The 18,575-nt window shown below is 40.9% G+C and overlaps 1 protein-coding gene across 2 annotated transcripts in view; it reads right to left on the bottom strand.

The window, feature by feature from the left end:
- Positions 1-4,449: 4,449 nt before the first annotated feature.
- wnt7bb (wingless-type MMTV integration site family, member 7Bb) overlaps positions 4,450-18,575 on the bottom strand; it is a 31,493-nt gene continuing 17,367 nt past the window's right edge. The window contains exons 3-4 of one of the 2 annotated variants that reach the window (XM_084933969.1): positions 12,848-13,119; positions 4,450-9,773 (exon numbers count right to left, since the gene is read on the bottom strand). In XM_084933969.1, the coding sequence (XP_084790095.1) occupies positions 9,294-9,773; positions 12,848-13,119 (752 nt within the window). In that variant the 3' untranslated portion in view covers positions 4,450-9,293. The remainder of the gene's footprint in view (positions 9,774-12,847; positions 13,120-18,575) is intronic. The other variant, XM_084933968.1, reaches the window with a different exon arrangement.

Here is an 18,575-nt window from a genome sequence, read left to right as displayed (position 1 = left end):
GCAAAATCTGTACTCGGTTTCTAAGAGGCCTCGTTAAATTCAATTACTTTGTGGTATCACAAAAAGAAGTTTAAAAAACACACTGTTGTTTTGATGGCTGTGTGGTTCTGCTCAACAAGTTGACACCTGCTACACAAAAACCGACTTATGGAACACGTTTAAAGTGTATTCTCCAATACACCGAGCAGCATTCAAACAAACAGAGATATCCGCAGCAGTAGTAAAGCCTTTTAAAATATAAAGAAACTCTAAAGGTTCATTCCAAATAACAGAAGTTAGTTTGAGTATTAGAATAGAGCATTGCCAGGCTAAATAAACGTTTTATTAATCTTCTGTTAATCTTCTCATTCAAGCTGGTTTCCAAGAAAATCAAAATTGCTGTCGACTGGTTTACCAGTGTGGTTGACTCAGTAAAAAACTGCCGATTTTTCTTATGAACTCTCTTTCAGACTTTCTCCCTGGTAACTTTGGTGGAGCGTTATAGAAGCACGGGGATTTAGAAGAAGATTGTCAGTGCCAGAGCCTTGCCTTAAACAAAGACATGTGTTACCAAAGGGATGTCAGCCTGCCCACTACCCAGCACGGTGTAACTCAATCTCCCCACATTCTCATCCACTGAGGGTAGGGGGATGGCTTCTTAGGAAGAAAGGGTTAAGTATGTTGATCAAAGACTCAATGATGGACCAGAGGACTTGTCTAGATCATCACTCTGACCTCGGCACATCCATCAGCCATTAGGAGGCCACGGCTGAGGCAAGGCCCAGTTGGTGTGGATGCAGCGATGGGGGTGGTGGCGAGGAGATGACGGTCTTTGGGACCTGGGGTGCTTATGGGTCTGTGTGGTAAAGGGGAGTCAGTGGTGAGGGTGAGGTGGGGATGAGGGGGTGGGGGTTGAGACCCACAGAGACAAGAAAAAGAGGGGAAAACTGGGAGGAGGGTTGCTGGATTAAAGCCCCAACCAGCCTTTAACTTCTCCCAAACCACATGAAGTTGGTGTCCAATGCCCTACATATTCAAAGGCATGTACACTAGCCCACTTCCAGCCCTTGACACAGATGGAGATAGAAATATACAAGTGCTGGGCAACCAGTTTCTCTAATGTTACTTTCTCTGTGGTGCACTTTGCTGACAGACTGAGTTAGCCATCGACTCTCTGAGCAGGAGATGGACAAGTTCACTGGCGTTAAGCAAACTTTCTCGACATGCTGCTCCTCGTTGTCTGCCAGAAATGCTTAAATCTCTGCTTAAACCTCCGCTACTCGCTGGGTTTAACACAGCTGAGAAAGCCATTAAATGTCATAATGTCACGAGATAATTTGTTTGAACAACAGGGCCCAGTGTTTCATGCAGCACGCTTAGCTACACGTTGAGCTGGAGCCGTTGTGTGTTGTTCCGGTGACCTTCCATCCCCATGGAAAAGCAATGGATTCAGCAGAATTTTCCATGTATGTGACCCACATCATGGAACCTCCTCACCACCACCACTGCTCTTTCCACAGGCTAGACGGGGAAGGATGATACACTGGCACTGAATTCCACTGGCCCTGGTTGTCTAGTGGGGTTGGCTACTCCCGAATTATCCTCTGAAACTGACTCAAAAGTGTTGCTGTTTAGTGGAGGAAAGAGCTAAAATCTTGTTGCAGATGCAGCAATGTGACAGTTTACAGTAGGCACAAGGTGCACAAATAACTGTGGATTTTTTTGGTGTAGTTGCTGAGAATACTCGATGCTGTATAAGTTAACAAAGAAAAAAATAATAATAATAAAATAAAATTACAAATCACAGCTGTGGAGTGTCAAGTTCTGTGGTTTCAGCTGCATAGTGCATTGATGTTGTTTTATCAGAACAGATCATGAAGTCCAGCACTTGAAGCCTTTCTGGTTTTCTATGGTTTGGACTGAGCTAGTTTGCTGTAATTTCAGTCAGTTCGGTTTATTATTTGCATGCTGGGATATGCCAAATTCCATTTTATAAAAAATAAATCATGGTTTATAAAAAAAAAAAAATGAATTGCTAAATAATGAGTCAGCTTTTGTCCTAGGAAATAATATGTGCTTAAGGCCTGGAAAATGAATTACCAAGTTACAGTTTTTGTTGTGAAATTCATTATTTGCTTCTTTCAGGACGCTTGTCTCTCTGCTTTGCTTGACAGATGCTGGCGGGGGGGGGTTGAAGTGCTAAGATAATCTCCCTAAAGTGGCCTGTAGTTTTTCCCCCAGGTGGAGTCTGCTTATAGAACCCCGACCTCACTTCACGAAAAACAAAACATGAGGAGAAAAATAACCTCAAGGAGAAGTCGTGGCCTAGCCAACCACTGGACACTGAGCAGCACAAAAGCGCGTGTGGGCCGTCCTCGACCTCCCTTCACCAAATGTGTCCACATAGAAACCCACTTCCCATAGAGATGTGTCGGTCTTCTCACACACACACACACACACACACACACACACACACATGCAGACAGAAACACAAAGTACCCGACAAATAAATCCGCCGAATGAGCTTCGCACACGCATGAACACATACAGCAGCGCCTGGGGTTAGACCCATCCCATCATCTCAGACTGCTGATGCTGTCCTTAATGTAGCTGTGAGGCCCGAGGGCGTCACCACATAAGTATTAACCTTGCTCATATTTTACAAGCACTGCTTAGTGCCCCAGTCCAATATAAACAGGTGTGCATGCCAAATTGGGCGTCATTACTCCCCAGGCTGTCTTGTCTGCTTATAAAGATATAGCTCATTTTGATATCTGTGACTCTAAAGGTACTTGAAGTTCTTTAACTGGACATTTTTAATGTTCTTTTTGGTTTGTTTTTATATATAGGTAAAAAAATCTGTGGGACTTGGCCATATTCTTCTTTTTCCTTCAGTCGTCATGCACAAAGTTCTCCATTGTCTTTGCAGAAAGGACGAGAGACAGTTCAGTAAAAAAGCCCAAAGACACATCAGAAGCCGAGACCAACGATGGTCCGTTTTATTTTCTTTTTTTAACAATATAGCTAAAGATGGATGAAGGCAGTCAGGTAGTGTTCAGAGTCCTCAGTCTGGGGTCTTGATGATCCCCACTTTGCCTTGCGGTATATGATGTCACACAGGGTTTTGCCTTTGAATGGCCATGTGTTCCTCACCACTAATATCAAACAGATGATGAGAAACCTCCAAATGATGGTCTTTCACAAAGACAAGCAGTCAAAACAAAGTTATAGGAACACAGAAAAACACCACTCCAAGTGATCACATCACAAATAAAGACTATGTGTTCTTAATTACAGCAGGCTGTGCTGTGGGCGGCCTTATGCTGTATTGTCTGCTCCTCTGCTTTGTTGAAAATTTAATTTGAAACCTGCATCATCATGGCACTGGCTGCATTTCTGTTCTGTTCGCACGGGCTGCTAAGAGATGCCCTCTGCACAGTAGCACTTTTATGATTTCATCCAGAATCCAGACTATATCCCAGAATAACAAACAAAAAGGTTCAAAGGAATGCCCCAAAATAATCTGTCATCCACGGGGCTGTTAAACATCCCCTGCCTCTACTTAGGAGAAGTCTGTAATTGAAGTGCGGTGTCTGGAAGACAACAATCCTTCTCACTTGGTGTCTGGCTAATCTCAAGAATCAGCTCAGTAGATCTTTCACTCCTTGATCTTAGATTTCATCCCTTCATTTGGGTCATTTTCTTTCTTTCTTTTTTTGCCACCCCTTCTTGTCTCTTCACATATCATCACGTGTCGTATCTGTGAAGGGACAAGCTGTTAACCTGAATGTCCATTACGAAAGTTACAAGTTAGCGAAGGAGGCAGGATACTGGAGATATTTCAAAGAAATTTCAGAACACCCTTCTAACATGACAATAACAGAAACAAAAGCTGGAGAAAACAATTTTCTTTACTATCAAATTTAAATTAAAAGCTGGTTTGTACACCTTTGGCTTAGATCCATTTCATTACTTAGACACCCTAAAATCTCTTTGCAGCACCGGATTTGAGAATTGGACTGCGTTGAGTCATTTTATTGGTTCAAAGGACAAGAAAGTAAATGACCCCATAGGACTATGATTTTTTCCATGTTTCTGTCTTCCCTCTTCTCTTCAGCTTTCATGAATGGAAGCCGGCAGTCTTGTGACTCCTTCACCTAAATTAAAAACTTCCCATGGCTCACAAAGCTCTCATGTCCCTGACACATTTCGCCATACAGTGAACTCTGAACAGTATGATAATGTGTTAAATTTACATAAGGTAAATGCTTGGCCTTAACACAGGCAAGGTTCATCCATTCCAGCAGTTATGTTACCTCATAACTCATTTTCCATGAATTGGAAAAGTGGGCACATTGCTCCCAGAAGTGAGATGGACCAGAAGCATTAGCTTGCAGAATATATCCCAATGAACTAATGATCCTGACACCCAAACAATAGCAGATTTAGAAGAAGGCACACACAGCAGACTCTGTTTTTCTATCTCATATTTTTAATGACAAAATGTTTGTCGGAAACAAATGGATTTATTTTTCTCAATCCAGGGAATAATATGGGGAGCTTATATGGTTCCGGTCCCCTGGGCTTCAGACAACTAACAAAACACATCTTACTTCTGCACTGCTGCCCGTCCACAATGCTTTTCACATACAGGAGGATGAGCGCGAGCCTCCGTTTAATTGACAAAGTAGCATGGGTCTCATACATATATCCATTACATAGAAATAGACGAAAGCCGACAAAAGTCTGGAAAGGTCATTTGTTAAATATGTAAAGTTATGAATGATTTGAACATTTAATAATAATAAATATAAATTAAACATTGGATTTAATCGTTTATACAATACACAGAATATCTTCTTTTTTTACTAGCTTTGCCCTAGTTTGTCGCCAACTTGCACCGGCAGCTGCTCCTTCTTATACAGTGTACCCACTATTTCTCCAATGCATTCTCAGTCAGGCCCTCTCTTAAATACCCACCCTTTTCACTTGCTGTTTCCGGCTTCACATGCACCTCCTTTCATCAAGCCATCCCATCCATCTCAAAAACACCCTCACAAAAGAACTACACTCTTGTTTGTGTGTCCAAAAACAAAGAGGCACACTGAGTAACTTCCTATTCACATCAGGTGATTTGCATGAGGGATCTCTCCCCATTTAGTGACTCCAAAACGCTTTTGCCAACACAGAGTGGATGAGGAGGCTTGAGGGTGGAGACAGCTATCCTTTCACTCTGCATGCTAAAATCCTCAGTTCGACTCTTCTTATCAGCCACATCGGGTTTTGAGAGTAATATCATCCACACTTGGAAACATAATAGAAAACAGGGAAAGTAAAAGCCCTAATAATTCCATTTAATAATGTTGAGCTTTAACTGTGTGTAGAATTAAAATATTAGTGGTACAGATTTGACTATTTTTCCCCTCTTCTTTCTGTGTTGTGATCACTGCCCGGCTTGACACAGACAAGAAGCTCCTTTCCATACTGGAGCGAGATAATTGACTTCTGTTCCATGCGTGCCACAATCAAGACAGCAGACCACAGCATATTATGAACATGTGCTGTGTACAAAATAATGTCAAAGTCAGCAGAGTGCTTGATTTATTTATTTTTGATTTTTAATGATTTATGCTTCCTAATGCACTTGCCAGTTACTATATTAAGCGTGGTTGGAATGTTTGAATAACAGACTTCGGCATAAAGTTTGGCTTCAAACCTGGACACACATACACGCGCACACACACACACACACACAATCAACAAATTTAATGTGTGTGTTTTCCTTCGAAGGGAGAAAATTTATGAAAATAATAGCTTTGGATGTTTGTTGGAACAACCGATACGGGCAACTGAACACCGAGCAGGAACACTCTTGTACCAACAGGCAGTGAGCAATAAAGTGAAGAATGTGTGTTTAGGGTTCAGGGGTAAGCTTTCTTTTATATTTCATAATGCAATTCATCATTGAATCAAAGACGCATCAGCTTTTTATGTGTGGAAATGTGTTTGCATCTGAGTCTATTTCTTTTAATGGCTCTAACTGGAGTTATTTTAGGCACTATTTCAGGAACAATGAAAACATGGCAGTATAAAAATACACGCTAGAAACTTTTTGTTATAATAAGCTATTTAATTGAGTAAATGTGCACAGTTATGAATGTAATTGCTTTGTTTAATCCATCTGAGTTGCACCTTTGCTGAAATGAAAAAGAAAAGCTAATACTACATTTTAAATGACTAGGCTACATGGTTTTATGTGTAATCATAAATGTGCAAAAGTCATTCTACATCTCAAATCTATTAATTAACATGTAAATGAAGATAAACTGGCCTAGACGCTCTTTCACTGTCACATGATTTTATTGTGGTGTTGTAGATTAAATGTAAACAAACAAACAAAAAGCAAAAAATGGTTAAAATAATATGCTAGGATAGATCGACTTTTTACCTTTTTCATACTGCATGTATTAAAGGAATAATTTGACATTTTAATGTATGTATACTTTATTGATCCCCGTGGGGAAATTCCTCTCTGCATTTAACCCATTCACTCAGTGAAGCAGTGGGCAGCCATTGGGTGCACTGTGTAGGGATGGTACCTTGCTCAGGGGTACCTCAGGGTGGCCGTCCAGTGGATTCAAACCCTTGACCTTCCGATCATGGGGCCACCACTCTACCTACTGAGCTATCCCTGCCAATAACCCCAATTCATTTACTTCACAACAGTTAAATTGTTAGAGAAGACTGGCAGATTCTACTCTCATTATCTATGCGTCAAGTCTGGAGCTAGAGCCGGGAGGTGTAAAAGCTTAGCTTAGCATAAAGATTGAGAGCAGGTCTAAACAGCAACCTTGACATCCTCTAAATTTAAACATGTCATCATCTCTAAAAGCGATCAATTAAAGAAATGCTACTACTTCTGCCAAAACTGAATACAGGTTGTGAAACCAAATATTTATGGTCTTAAAGGGGTTTGGATGTGCTAACACCTTCAGGCGCAATGTAGATTCTCTTTGTACTTTATAGCAACACCTTTCTATCGGTTTCATTTGTGACATTTTACTTAAAAAGTTGGGCATGAGAATGCTGAAACATCTCAAATTTGTCTCAAGTTGAATTTATCTGGAAAGAAAAACAAATACTGCCCCATCTTTCTGCTGTAAACATCTGTCATTGAAAAAAATAATAATAATAATTGAACTTCAACAAACTTCAGCAAGCAGCTTTCTGTGTACTCTGTGAAACAACATATTATAAGATATATGCTATATGGGCAAACCTCCACATTATAGCTACAGGAGCTGCTCAGCCATGGAAACCAATGCCATTAAGCTCCCGGTACACTGTTTTTGTGCTGATGTTAATGTTAGAGGAGCTTTGGAGCTCTGCAATTATTGAGGCCGCAGAGTGTTTTTTGCTTTTATGCAAAGTACGCGTTCACATTCAGCAATTACGTTGTCTGACACTTTGTGGATGAGTTACTGTGGTTCTTTGAAAAACAAACAAACAAACAGTTTCATCATGAACTGTCGAAGAAGGAAGAAATTTCACTAACTGACTTTTGCAGTGGTGGCATCCCATTACAGTAATACACTTGAATTCATTGAGCTTCACTGAGATGACCCATTCTTTCACAAATGCTTTTAAAGGCAGGCTGAATAACTAGAAATAAGTCTAGGTGCTTGACTTTATGCACATGTAGCAATGGGACTGAAAAGACCTGAATTAAAGATGAAGAAATGTGGCCCAATACTTTTATCCATATAGTATACTTTGGGTGCCCTTACCAATAAAGTACTTTTTTTTTTTTTTACAATTGCTTATTTCTATTTTCTGCCACCATGTTATCATCTCTCAGCAGTTACCATAGTGAGCACAATGTGATCATGAATCCTCAAGTAAGATCCAAGTTGTAATAAAGTGGAAATATCCTTTATTATTGTTACAGAGGAGAGCTTATTTAGCCAGAAGTAAAATGCCCCTATAGCCAAAATGGGAATAAGCAAAAGCAAATCAACAGTTCCAAGTTAGTCTTTGGTTGAATTTGAAAAAATTATCAATAAAAAAAGAATTAAGATGAACTGCAGGTTAAACTTCAGTTGATATTTTAGCATTGAACCATCAAACTGAGTAAAATGGGAGTCATTTAGATTAAAATAGAAAATATAGGTGCAGCACTTAACACATCCACATCCAGCACAGTTTTAATGTTCATGTTTAATGAATTTAGGAAGGATCTCTGCAGTGTTTTCATGCTACTGTCTTTGAAATTGCACAACCATTGAAATAGTTGTTACTGCTCAGGGAGCGAAAAAGGACTGCAAACAAGCTAAACTACAACATAGTAGAGCCCAGGTGTCTGAAACATGTGAAACATGTTGTAAAGATCTCTTCTGTTGTCAACACACCAGTAGCTATGATTTTTTTTTTTCTTTTCTTCTTCTTTTTTTAAAGAAAAGATTAGGTTTTGTAGGGGTTTTAGGGGGGGGTCATGTTCTAATAGACACACATTTCCAGTCAGAGTTTCTAAAAAGTATTTTTCTTTACACTTAGTACAAAAAAAAAGACATGTCTACCCGTTAGTGTTTTGTTTTAAGATACTATAACATAAATAGACAATTTATTTTCAGTGTTCAGAACAGACAGTTCCAGTGTGACTGGAAAACTAACATACTCCACCATATTCCAGTTGGCAGCAGAGGGTTTTAACAGAGTTCTCCACTCAGATATTGGCGCAGCGTGATGCACCACACTTACAAAATGTTCTTCATTTCTACAGACCTCCACCATTATCCCCAGCCAAGCTAGGAGTATCATTCATGTCAAGATTCACTTATGCCCCCACCCGTTAGTGAAAAAATGACAAAACCCACTAAGAGTTTCTCGTCAAAGACTTAACAATGGCTGTCACTTCGATCAACTCCCAGGTTACTGTGAGTTCCTCTCCATGCAAGTCTGGTTATATTGCAATCGAACCATTACAAATCCCAGAGTGCAAAGCACAGTTCCCACCGAGGGTCTCATTCTTTACACGTAGTCCCAACTTCACTGCGGATACATCAGTACATAAGCACAACCTTAATGTGACAGTAAAGTTTTGGGGGTATTACCTACTGATAATTAGAATTTACTTTCGGAAAAGCAATTAGATAGATTCTGCTGTGCAAAACGATGCCTCGAAGAGCTGATAGTGTAAATTCCATTTCTTCGCTTCAAAATCTCGAAGACACACCTTCCTGCTCGTTCTCCCGCTTCTTCCTCATTTAGCTAGTCCTTTGCGCGTCACTTTTTCTGGCACTGAGCTCTTCATGTCCTTATTTGCAGGTAAACACCTCCGTCCTCTCACTGCATGTGTTGCATTTGACGAAGCAGCACCATTGGAACTTACAATTGCACTGCCACACCTTTGTGTACTGGTGTGTATTGTATCCCCGACCGCAGCACATAAGGTCGCAGCCGTCCGTATGTGGTGAGGTGCGGTTGCACAGGCGTCCCTGGGTTCCCACGCTCCCTGTGGCTGCGTCCTCCTCGCAGTAGTTGGGCGACCTCTCAATGTATACGAGGTCTGTCTCCATGGGCTTACGGTAGCCCTGAGTCTGCTTTACCTTGAGGTGGGTGGGCTGGCGCAGTCGGCTGGCCCGGACTACCTCCACGTGCACAGCTTTATTGTACTTGTCCTTGAGTACGTAGCCAATCTCGCGGAATTTCGGAAGAGTAGTCCAACATGTTTTAGTGGTACAGGATCCCGAGACGCCATGGCACTTGCACTCTAGCTTCATCCTTTCTTCTAAAACCTGGGGAGTGGTAGAGACAACAGGTCAGCTGTAGAGCTCTAGCAGTTATAGGACTTTCAGGTAATAGAACCCCTAGATGAAGATTTCATCTAGGGAAAAAGGTAGAAATATTTAAAGCGTCTAATTATTATTATTATTGTTATCATTATTATTGTTATTATTGTTTCTCAACATGAGTGCAAAGCTCAAGACATCTGCATAGTTTGACTAGATTGGAAGTCCATAAGAAAATCATTGATATCCAATCGACCAATATATAGATCTTTGAACACCAATTGTTTTGATGTGGATACTTTATTTTAGTCATTAGTTATTATAAGTCTCTTGCTCTCATTTATATTGTGCATGTCATCGCATCTCCCTTCCCTCACCCTCAACCAGTCATGGCAGATGGCTGCCCCTCTGTGGTTCTTCCTGTTAAAAGGGAGTTTTTTCTTCCCACTGTTGCCAAGTGTTTGCTCACATCTGATTGTTGGCGTTTTCTCTCCTTTCCTTACAATATAAAGCGTTTTTCTAGCTTTTACAAGAAATATCCTATAGTAGTAATTTTGCCTGTGGTTTCCATAAAACATATCAGTGATGCAGAAACAAAAATATCTCATATGTTTTCGATCGCCATTGAAAATTTGAATCCATTGTGCAATTAAATGTGTTACGCATGCAGTGTACAAACAGGCAAACTCAATTAATCGTTTACAGCTGGACAACACACATGGTTTAAGTGGGTTCTTAACCAATATTGTGACAAAAAAAATAAAGCATTATTCCCATATGGGTAAAATTTTGATGTATTATGTTATATTATGATCATAAGATGTGACTATATGACAGTTTATTTTGTGTAACTCCCTTCCTTAGGTTTGGTCTTAAGATTTGTTGGTTTATCTCCAACATATGGTACACACAGGGCAGAAAGTCTTCTCTTTGCTCCCTAATCCCGCGGCATGTGGTAAATATTGCGTGCTGTTGTCAGTATTCAAGTGTCAATCCTTTTTCCCTTGAGAGTAAGAAAGAACAAAAAACAAAAACAAAAAAAGTCTTTTTTTTCCTAAAAGACAAAGGAACAGAGAAATCACGGGGGTGTCGTTTAGTTGAGTCCTATTAACCCGCTGCTAACAAATCTGCCATGACTCTAAAAACTCTTCATTTGCTTGAGCAAAGCGGGTGTCTCTGTTGTTGCTGGGTGGCTGTGCAGCTTTTTCCTGGAATGACGCCTTGCCAACAGCACAAGTCATCACTTCTATCACACACTTGTGAAATGTACACAAGTGATGTTATATAGCTCTCTCTGTCTTGTCTACGCACTCATGTGGTTTGAGGAAATTTGATTTTTTTTTTTAAAAACTGAGCCTTCCCGACTACATAAAAGCTGGGATCAGATGTCAAGCCTGCCTCCAGTATTAATTCAGAGTGAGGATTTCCAAAAATGCACTGCACAAAAACCACAAGGAATGTCTGGCATAAGGAGTCTGACATATGTATGGAAACATTTACTTAAAGTGTGTCCATCAAAGCCTCTGATCTGTTACTGATTAGTCCAATATGACCAGATACACATCACCGCATACAGATGCACTGAGATGCCCTGAGATGGCTTGTCAAACACACATCTGCATGTAGACTTCTTTTGGTTTGTTTTTCCATTAATAAGAGTAATAGTAACAATCAACAAAGCCCTCTTACACTCGTCATTTAAAAGGCTTCACATCTGAACAAAATCCAGATGTAACTACATAAAATCCAGTTTACATATATAGCGATGCATATGTGTGTGCCTTCATCTGGCAAATTGCAGATGGACTGATCGGATCAGTGTTGGTTCTCCAATAAGTCTCCTATCTGTCTTTAACTTTTGGATGTTGTTTTTTTTTTTTAAATATTTAATACCTATGTGATGCAGTTGACACTCTTGGAGTACCTGTGCATGCATCATCAAACAAAGTGAGGTACAATCAGAGAAGGCCCAAGTCTCTGTGCCCTTATAAGTTCTTAAACTCTAAGAAAGAAAGATTTTTAGCTTTCCTTCAGTATGCACACAAAAAAAGAATCTGACACTTCCTCATAGCATTTAATTTTTTTGAGCTACAAAGAGCAAAGCGGCAATAGTACCAGCTCTAATCTAGAGAGCTGCCAGTACCATGGCATGCAGCGTAGACCCTATCAGTCTGCTGTGTTAACACTAGCATTGTCGGCCTGCTTTCACACCCTGAATAGATGCAGTCAAATGGCAGTGACATGTTTTGGTATTGTGCAGACAACTGCAATAATATCCTGTTCCTGACTTTACACTTCATAATTCCATGAAAGGAACTGGAAAGGATAAATGGCAGTCCTCCATCTGGCAACCACTTGGGAAGGCTCCATTTTCCCAGTGAACATTATACAGCTGAAGTTATTAATTAGATCCATTTTTCAACTTAGTATTGTCTTTTTTCTTTTATTCACCTCCCACACTCTCTCTGTCTTTTTTTTCCTGGTCGTTAACGTTCTTCATGACGTTCTGCTATCTGTTCTCTAAGAAATAAACTGCTGATCTGTTGATTGATCGCAGCTTTTTGTCATAAGTCTGCAACTTTGAGCTCTTTATCTGGGAGAGCTCCGCTTGTCTGGGACACATCTCTGCATCTATGGATAAACACATGTTTGCCATTAAATCCATTCATCCAGTTGTTTGTATCTTTGGCTGGCAGTTATGCCATGTTATCAACTGCTATCAAGTGACTTAAAGAATAAATAACAATTGTTCTTTGTAACTACTTCCATAGTGCTGCTAGCTCTATTTAGTTGCTCCAGACATCCATTTATTCGTTGCGGTATCATTTATCAGCGTGATCACCAAACGCAAGCTTAATCCAATGAGTAACCTTCTTTGTTTGGAGGTAAAAACAAAAGTTAGGTCATCAAGATAATGCAAAAATTCACTTCACAGTAAGTATGCTCTGTTGAGGACAGACATTTATTGTACACAGTTTAAATAATATTTAAGTAATTAATTTAAGTAAGATTTGTTTAAGCATTTTCTGGGGTTTTGTGACTTCGAGGCTAAAAGAAAAGTATATGACATCTTTCTTTACCTTTCTGCCTGCCTCATTGTTGTGCAAGTTCATCAGACGACGTGGGGTCTTTCTAATCTCGCGGGCATCCACGAAGCGGCGAGAGAACTCTATGCCGTACTTGATGTCTGCCGAGCATCCTCCCCATTTCCAGCCTTCCTCCTGATTATAATAACCCTGCTTCTCCCTGTCACATCCACACTGACTGAGGTTGCCTTGGCTGCATGCTGCGGTGATAGCATGGGCCACCCCAGCTGCTGTGATGGCATAGGTAAAAGCTGCTTCCCGGCTGCCTGAAAAAGAAAAACAGATACCGCTTGATAAATGCTCCACTCACAGCATTTTATAGTGCAGAAAATTTGATTTTTGACAACACCACAGATATTCAGAATCTTTCCCATCATTCGATAAGCCACCATTTTGCTTTCCTCTCATGAACAGCGTGCCTTCTGTACCTTGGTAGAAATGTGGTCATACTTCCCACCACAAATTCCTTGGACCTAGCCTGCAAGAGTGCAGTGTTGGAATTCCAGTGTGGGGAGAGCTGGGGTAGGTGCTGTCCAAAGTGCTGAATTCCTCCGCAGGAGCACCTTGTACTGCTGCCCACAGTTGGGGTCTGCAGGTCTCGCTGACTCTGATACTGATCACTGACAAGAAAGGAAGCCCTGTGGTGCCTAAATCAGGTAATACCAGGACCTCAGAAGATAAGAGCAGCTGCTAAACCTAACAAGATTAATTCTACCTATGTTTCATAGTCTGACTTCAGGCTTTAAAGACAATGCATGCTTACTGGCCATGAAAGCATTCAAACTGAAGGTTTAGATTAGTTGTTATTGGCTTTAAAAAGTTCTACTTGGGCTTATGTCACTAGATAAAATACTATGTGCACTGTCATCACTTAAAAACCAAAAAATAGATTCAATGTCTTGGGAAAAAAATTGAGAATGCCAATGCCCGAGGTATAGACTTCTTGTTGTGTCAATAAGAGAAAAAAAATATATATATATATGCAATAAACAACATGTAAAGGACCTGGGTACACTTTAGCTAAAAGGACGGTGACAATAACCATATCATACAATTCTACTCACTTCCTGCATATCTGAAATAACTGTACTATTCCCCTAATGGCTACAAAGGGATCTGACTTAAAAGACATCGTCTCTGGGTATAGGAAGGACTGGGGGTTATTACAACCCTGGTCTCCCTCCAAGTGGCAGTAATCTAGAAGGAGGCAATCCTCAGAAACAAGGCTAACCAAAGAGTGTTTTAAGGGACCTTTCAGCCTGTGGAGAAGAATGTTTTGTAAGTCTTTGATGTGTGTTGTGTAATGTACTCGCAATTATTGGAATCACTCTAGATAAAATGTGTTCTGTTGTTCTGCACTTCAGAGGGCCAAAAGCTCCATGCCAGTTTATCATTTTCTTTTTCCAGCGGTTCTCAGAGGTTCATCGTGTTCAGTAGTTTGCAAACGTCACAGTACATGACCTATCAAAAAGAATCATCCGGTTTCAACAGGCTCGATTTTTTAAAATAGTGAACATAAAAGCCTGATGTAAATTTTTTAAATGAATGGCCGAATATAAAGTTGTACATACAGAACTTGTCACAAGTGTTCAATATACCACCTCCAAACTAACAGATACGATAGTCAACCTTATCCTATACTTTTGCAAGCATGTCTGCAAAAACTGTTTTTCTTATGCTTCTTGCAGGCAACCACATGAACTCAAGAATCCCCTCTTTCCTGTATTTCTGCTGGATGCCAAAACACACTGCAGAAAATATGAGTTCAAAGGGCCAAAATAACTGATCATATCATCTGTAGAAACCTATTTATTTATGAGTAAATTCTGGTAGCATCCTTGTAGGCTTTGGATAGAATTCTATTTTTTTTTATGTATTATTTTTTATACATTGTAGACAGTTTCAGTGTATTTGACTATATGTTCTAAACACTGATTAGCCTTTAAATACAAAAATACAACAAATGAAGTGAAAATGATAAGGAAACAAGACAAAAACGACTTTATGGACGCCAAGCAAACACTCGATAGCTTGTGTTATCCGCTAAAGCTTATGTGTACAAATTTTTATTCAACTTTTTTTTCACTTCAAAAGCAATGTGCTTTATGTTCTCCTAAATATACTGCTAATATGCAGCCATTTGCAGCTGTTTTCCATTTCATTTCCTCTTCTTTTTTTAGAGGGACTTTTACACCTCCTATTCTGGTCTCGGGGGCATTTTTGAACTCTCAGAGATGTTTTCACCCAAAGCCACTGTTAATTTCCTACCCTGGCACTGGTGCTGTAGACTTAATACCATAGCCACAGGTTTGCCTGGTGGGCACTGACTCACAACCACTTGCTTCTTTGGTTAGCAGCAGAGCTGCGCCCCACCAGCTTGTGGTGACATTCTGCTGCCCCCACCTCATACACAAATGCAGTCACACAGCTGCAATGTAGATCTGTTCACATGCACACACACACACATGCAAACGCTCCCTGACCGGCCACATAATAAAATAACACGACACACTTCCACTTCCCTCCACCCTTGCGCGCATACACTGTTAAAAGCTCGTTTACACATAGATGCACAAACAGAGCATCGCTGTAATGTTTAAAACAGGATAAAGGCAGTTTCCAGAGAAAGGGTGGTACTCAATTAGTTATGCTATTAGTGGGGCAATGATGACAATCAGAATAGAGAATGCTTTCATTCTGTTTCCCTGAAAGTGACTGACTCATAAATCAAAGATGGAAAGGTTACGAACAAAATAAGTGGAGTGAAGCCAGTTCAGACAGGCAACTCCAGCCACACTGTGTTATGCACGCTAACATGCTTCAGTTTCCACATGTCATATCCCAAACACCCCTCCTCTCAGTTTGGTGGTCTACTTGCAGAATTTCCCATCTCTCCCTCCGACATGTCAGTGCACTACCCTGATATGTCAACCCCCTTCACCAACCCAACCTGTAGGCTCTGTGTGGATGTTTACTCATCACTCCCAATTTCTGTATCATATTTAGAGTGGGCGATGAGTCAGAGTCTAGACACCAAAGATTATATTCTGCTGTTGAACTGCCTGGCTCAGTTACATTAATATAGCAATACAAAGGTGTAGCATGTGCATCCTGCGTGTGCAACATCTTTTTTTTTAAACGCCTGTGTTCTGGAGAAAGAAAGAGGCCCCCGAACAGATGTGCATCTGATGAAATTTTGAGGGAGAAAATGCACCCATAACAGCAGCAAAAAGCCCCAAAAGAGGCTGGCCCCAGAGTCCTGACAGCACTCCAGGAGGAACCACCCTGGGATAGCCTTGCTAGCTGCCAGTGGAAAATTGGAGTGACCAAAAAAACCTCAATGAACTTGGAAACATCCAGGAGAGAAGAATGGGGGAATATTAAACCAGATGTCTAATGGAGTTTAGTGGCAAGTGTCTGCTGTAGCAGCCAAGAAAGCAGGCAAGAAGATCAGGCTTGTTTCACTAAGAACAGGTAAGGGAGCTCATATGCAGACATAAAATCTTTTGTTACAGCCCTGCGTTGGGGGCTAAAACCAGAAATACTGACGCAGTATGCTTTGGCCTTCACATTACCTGACCACACCACTTTGGACAGCAGCTCCCGCTGCGATGGCCCGCCGTGTCTTTTGACCATCTGCCGAAACTAGGACATAAAAAGAAGTCTCTGGATGTAGTGGCTTGCCGCTAAAACTGCAATCTGTGTTTAGAGACGGAGGCAGGCACACCGCTAGCCAAAATTCACATGACACAGCATAGAAGATTTACAACTGGGGATACTATACAGGCAGCACTTGTGTACTATAGACAAGCTGATGTAGTAACATTGCCGCTGACCTCAACAGGCCTTGCTTTCTTCTCTGTTCACAGGCCATAGTAAAGATATGTTGTTGACAGGAGAGGAAAGGGAAAAGATATACTGAAGGGACTTGGATACAGAATTGGCTGTAGAGCGCCCTTTTCTCTCCAAAAACCAGGCCAAGGTCAGTCATGTTGTGTGTCTGCCCCATCATGGGACAAATGGTTAAAATATACAAAAAAAAAGGTCAAGCGAGGGTAGAAATGGCCTGACAACCTAGACTTGCTAAAGGTTATCGCATTCATCTGTTACTATTATGACTGACCTGATGTTTTACAAAGCAGCTAGTGGAGATGCTGAGCTAATTTCCTTTACTAATCCTGCCAGCCAGAAACAAATTCCTTCTGTCCTCATCAGCACGCTTCCCCATAAAACATGTCTGGGATTCTGAGCATTCCGATTGCACAATGTGATACATACGGAAGGTGTACAGCCTAAGAAAGATGTAGCGAAACATGCAGACATCAAGCTTTACAGAACATCACAGCAAAGGTATGATTCGGTTACGGTAAAGGTGAGGTGAGCCAGAGGATGGGTAAAGACATGCAGTAGACTAAAAGGACTGGAGAGAAGTAGTTTAGGCTGGATTCCTGGTAGGGAAGGGGTGGGGAGGGGGTGCCAAACAACAGCAAAACACACACACATACATACACAGAAGTACACACAGAAACCGGCAGGTTTCCAGCAGGGTGGCTGAATTGCCTCTCCACACAGGCCAAGCCTGCTGTTGCTGGAGCAGTGAAGGGGAAAGCCTTTTAAAGACCCCTCATCCCAGACATGCACTCACTCAAGGGAGTGGGGTGGGATTGGGGGTGGGGGGTGGAGAGTAGATTGCATAAGAAATAAAATCTCCACAACACAGCGACACACTCGAAGTTCAAGTTTCACATCACATTCACACATTACCTGTAAGAACATATTGTCACACACAAATGGCCCACAGTGAACAAAGGGAAAAGTGTCACCTGCTGGTGGCCAAGAGTCTTTACACATATGGTGGGATTTTCACAAGATACAAAATAATAATAACAATAATGATAATAATAATGATAAAAAACACGATGCCAAACCTTTTTTAAAGCAGATATGGAAGTTGCAGAGTGCTGTTTCTCAAGTAACATGTACATCATGGGGTTTTTTTTCTCTTACTTTCCCCCCGTCTTGCAGCAAAACTATAGAAATTGAATCAAAACACTAAAACCCAGAAATAAAAGCTCCAGGTCATCATTTTCAAAAGCAAAAACAAAGCATCGTGCAACACACTCTGCAGCTCCGGTGAATCAAATGGAAACATGATACCGCTTTTAAAACATTGTGAGCACATGCAAGTTCATGGATACTACATAACAAAGTTATTTTACGTCACTGTGCACATATAATAAAGTTATGACACCAAAAAATACTGAGAATAAGCTCTAACCAAAGCCATACTGGTGCTGGAATCCTGTCTCCAGGGCCCCATGGAAGGGGAAGAAAGTTGGAGGAAAACCCCTCGCTTTGTGTACCACTCGCTGAACTGACTACTGCGCTCTCTACTACTGTTTTCCGTTCCGCTTTATGTACCGTTGCTATGAACATATGCTCCCAGCAAATTATAGACAAAGTTGTGGTCCGTGAGGTTTGCAGCTTGAGGAATTAGCACAGCCGTGTTCCTGTACAATAAAATAATATTGTTTTACCAGAACTAGGCTCCACATTCTCAGAGAACTCACATCACAGAGCCGAGGAAGTGACACGCTTTGGCACGGCCGCTCACTGTAGGTCCTCCAGTTTGATTCATATAATGAGGAGGGCTTTGAGAAGAAAAGCTAAAAACAATTATGAGGGTGTTTAACTTTGCCGGTGCACTATTAAATTCTGAGAA

The sequence above is a fragment of the Perissodus microlepis genome, chromosome 7 (genome assembly GCF_051167445.1).
Source record: "Perissodus microlepis isolate ML-2025 ecotype Zambia chromosome 7, ASM5116744v1, whole genome shotgun sequence".
Lineage (NCBI taxonomy): Eukaryota > Metazoa > Chordata > Actinopteri > Cichliformes > Cichlidae > Perissodus > Perissodus microlepis.
Note: the sequence above shows the minus strand (reverse complement) of the source record. Positions and strands in the feature narration are given on the sequence as shown.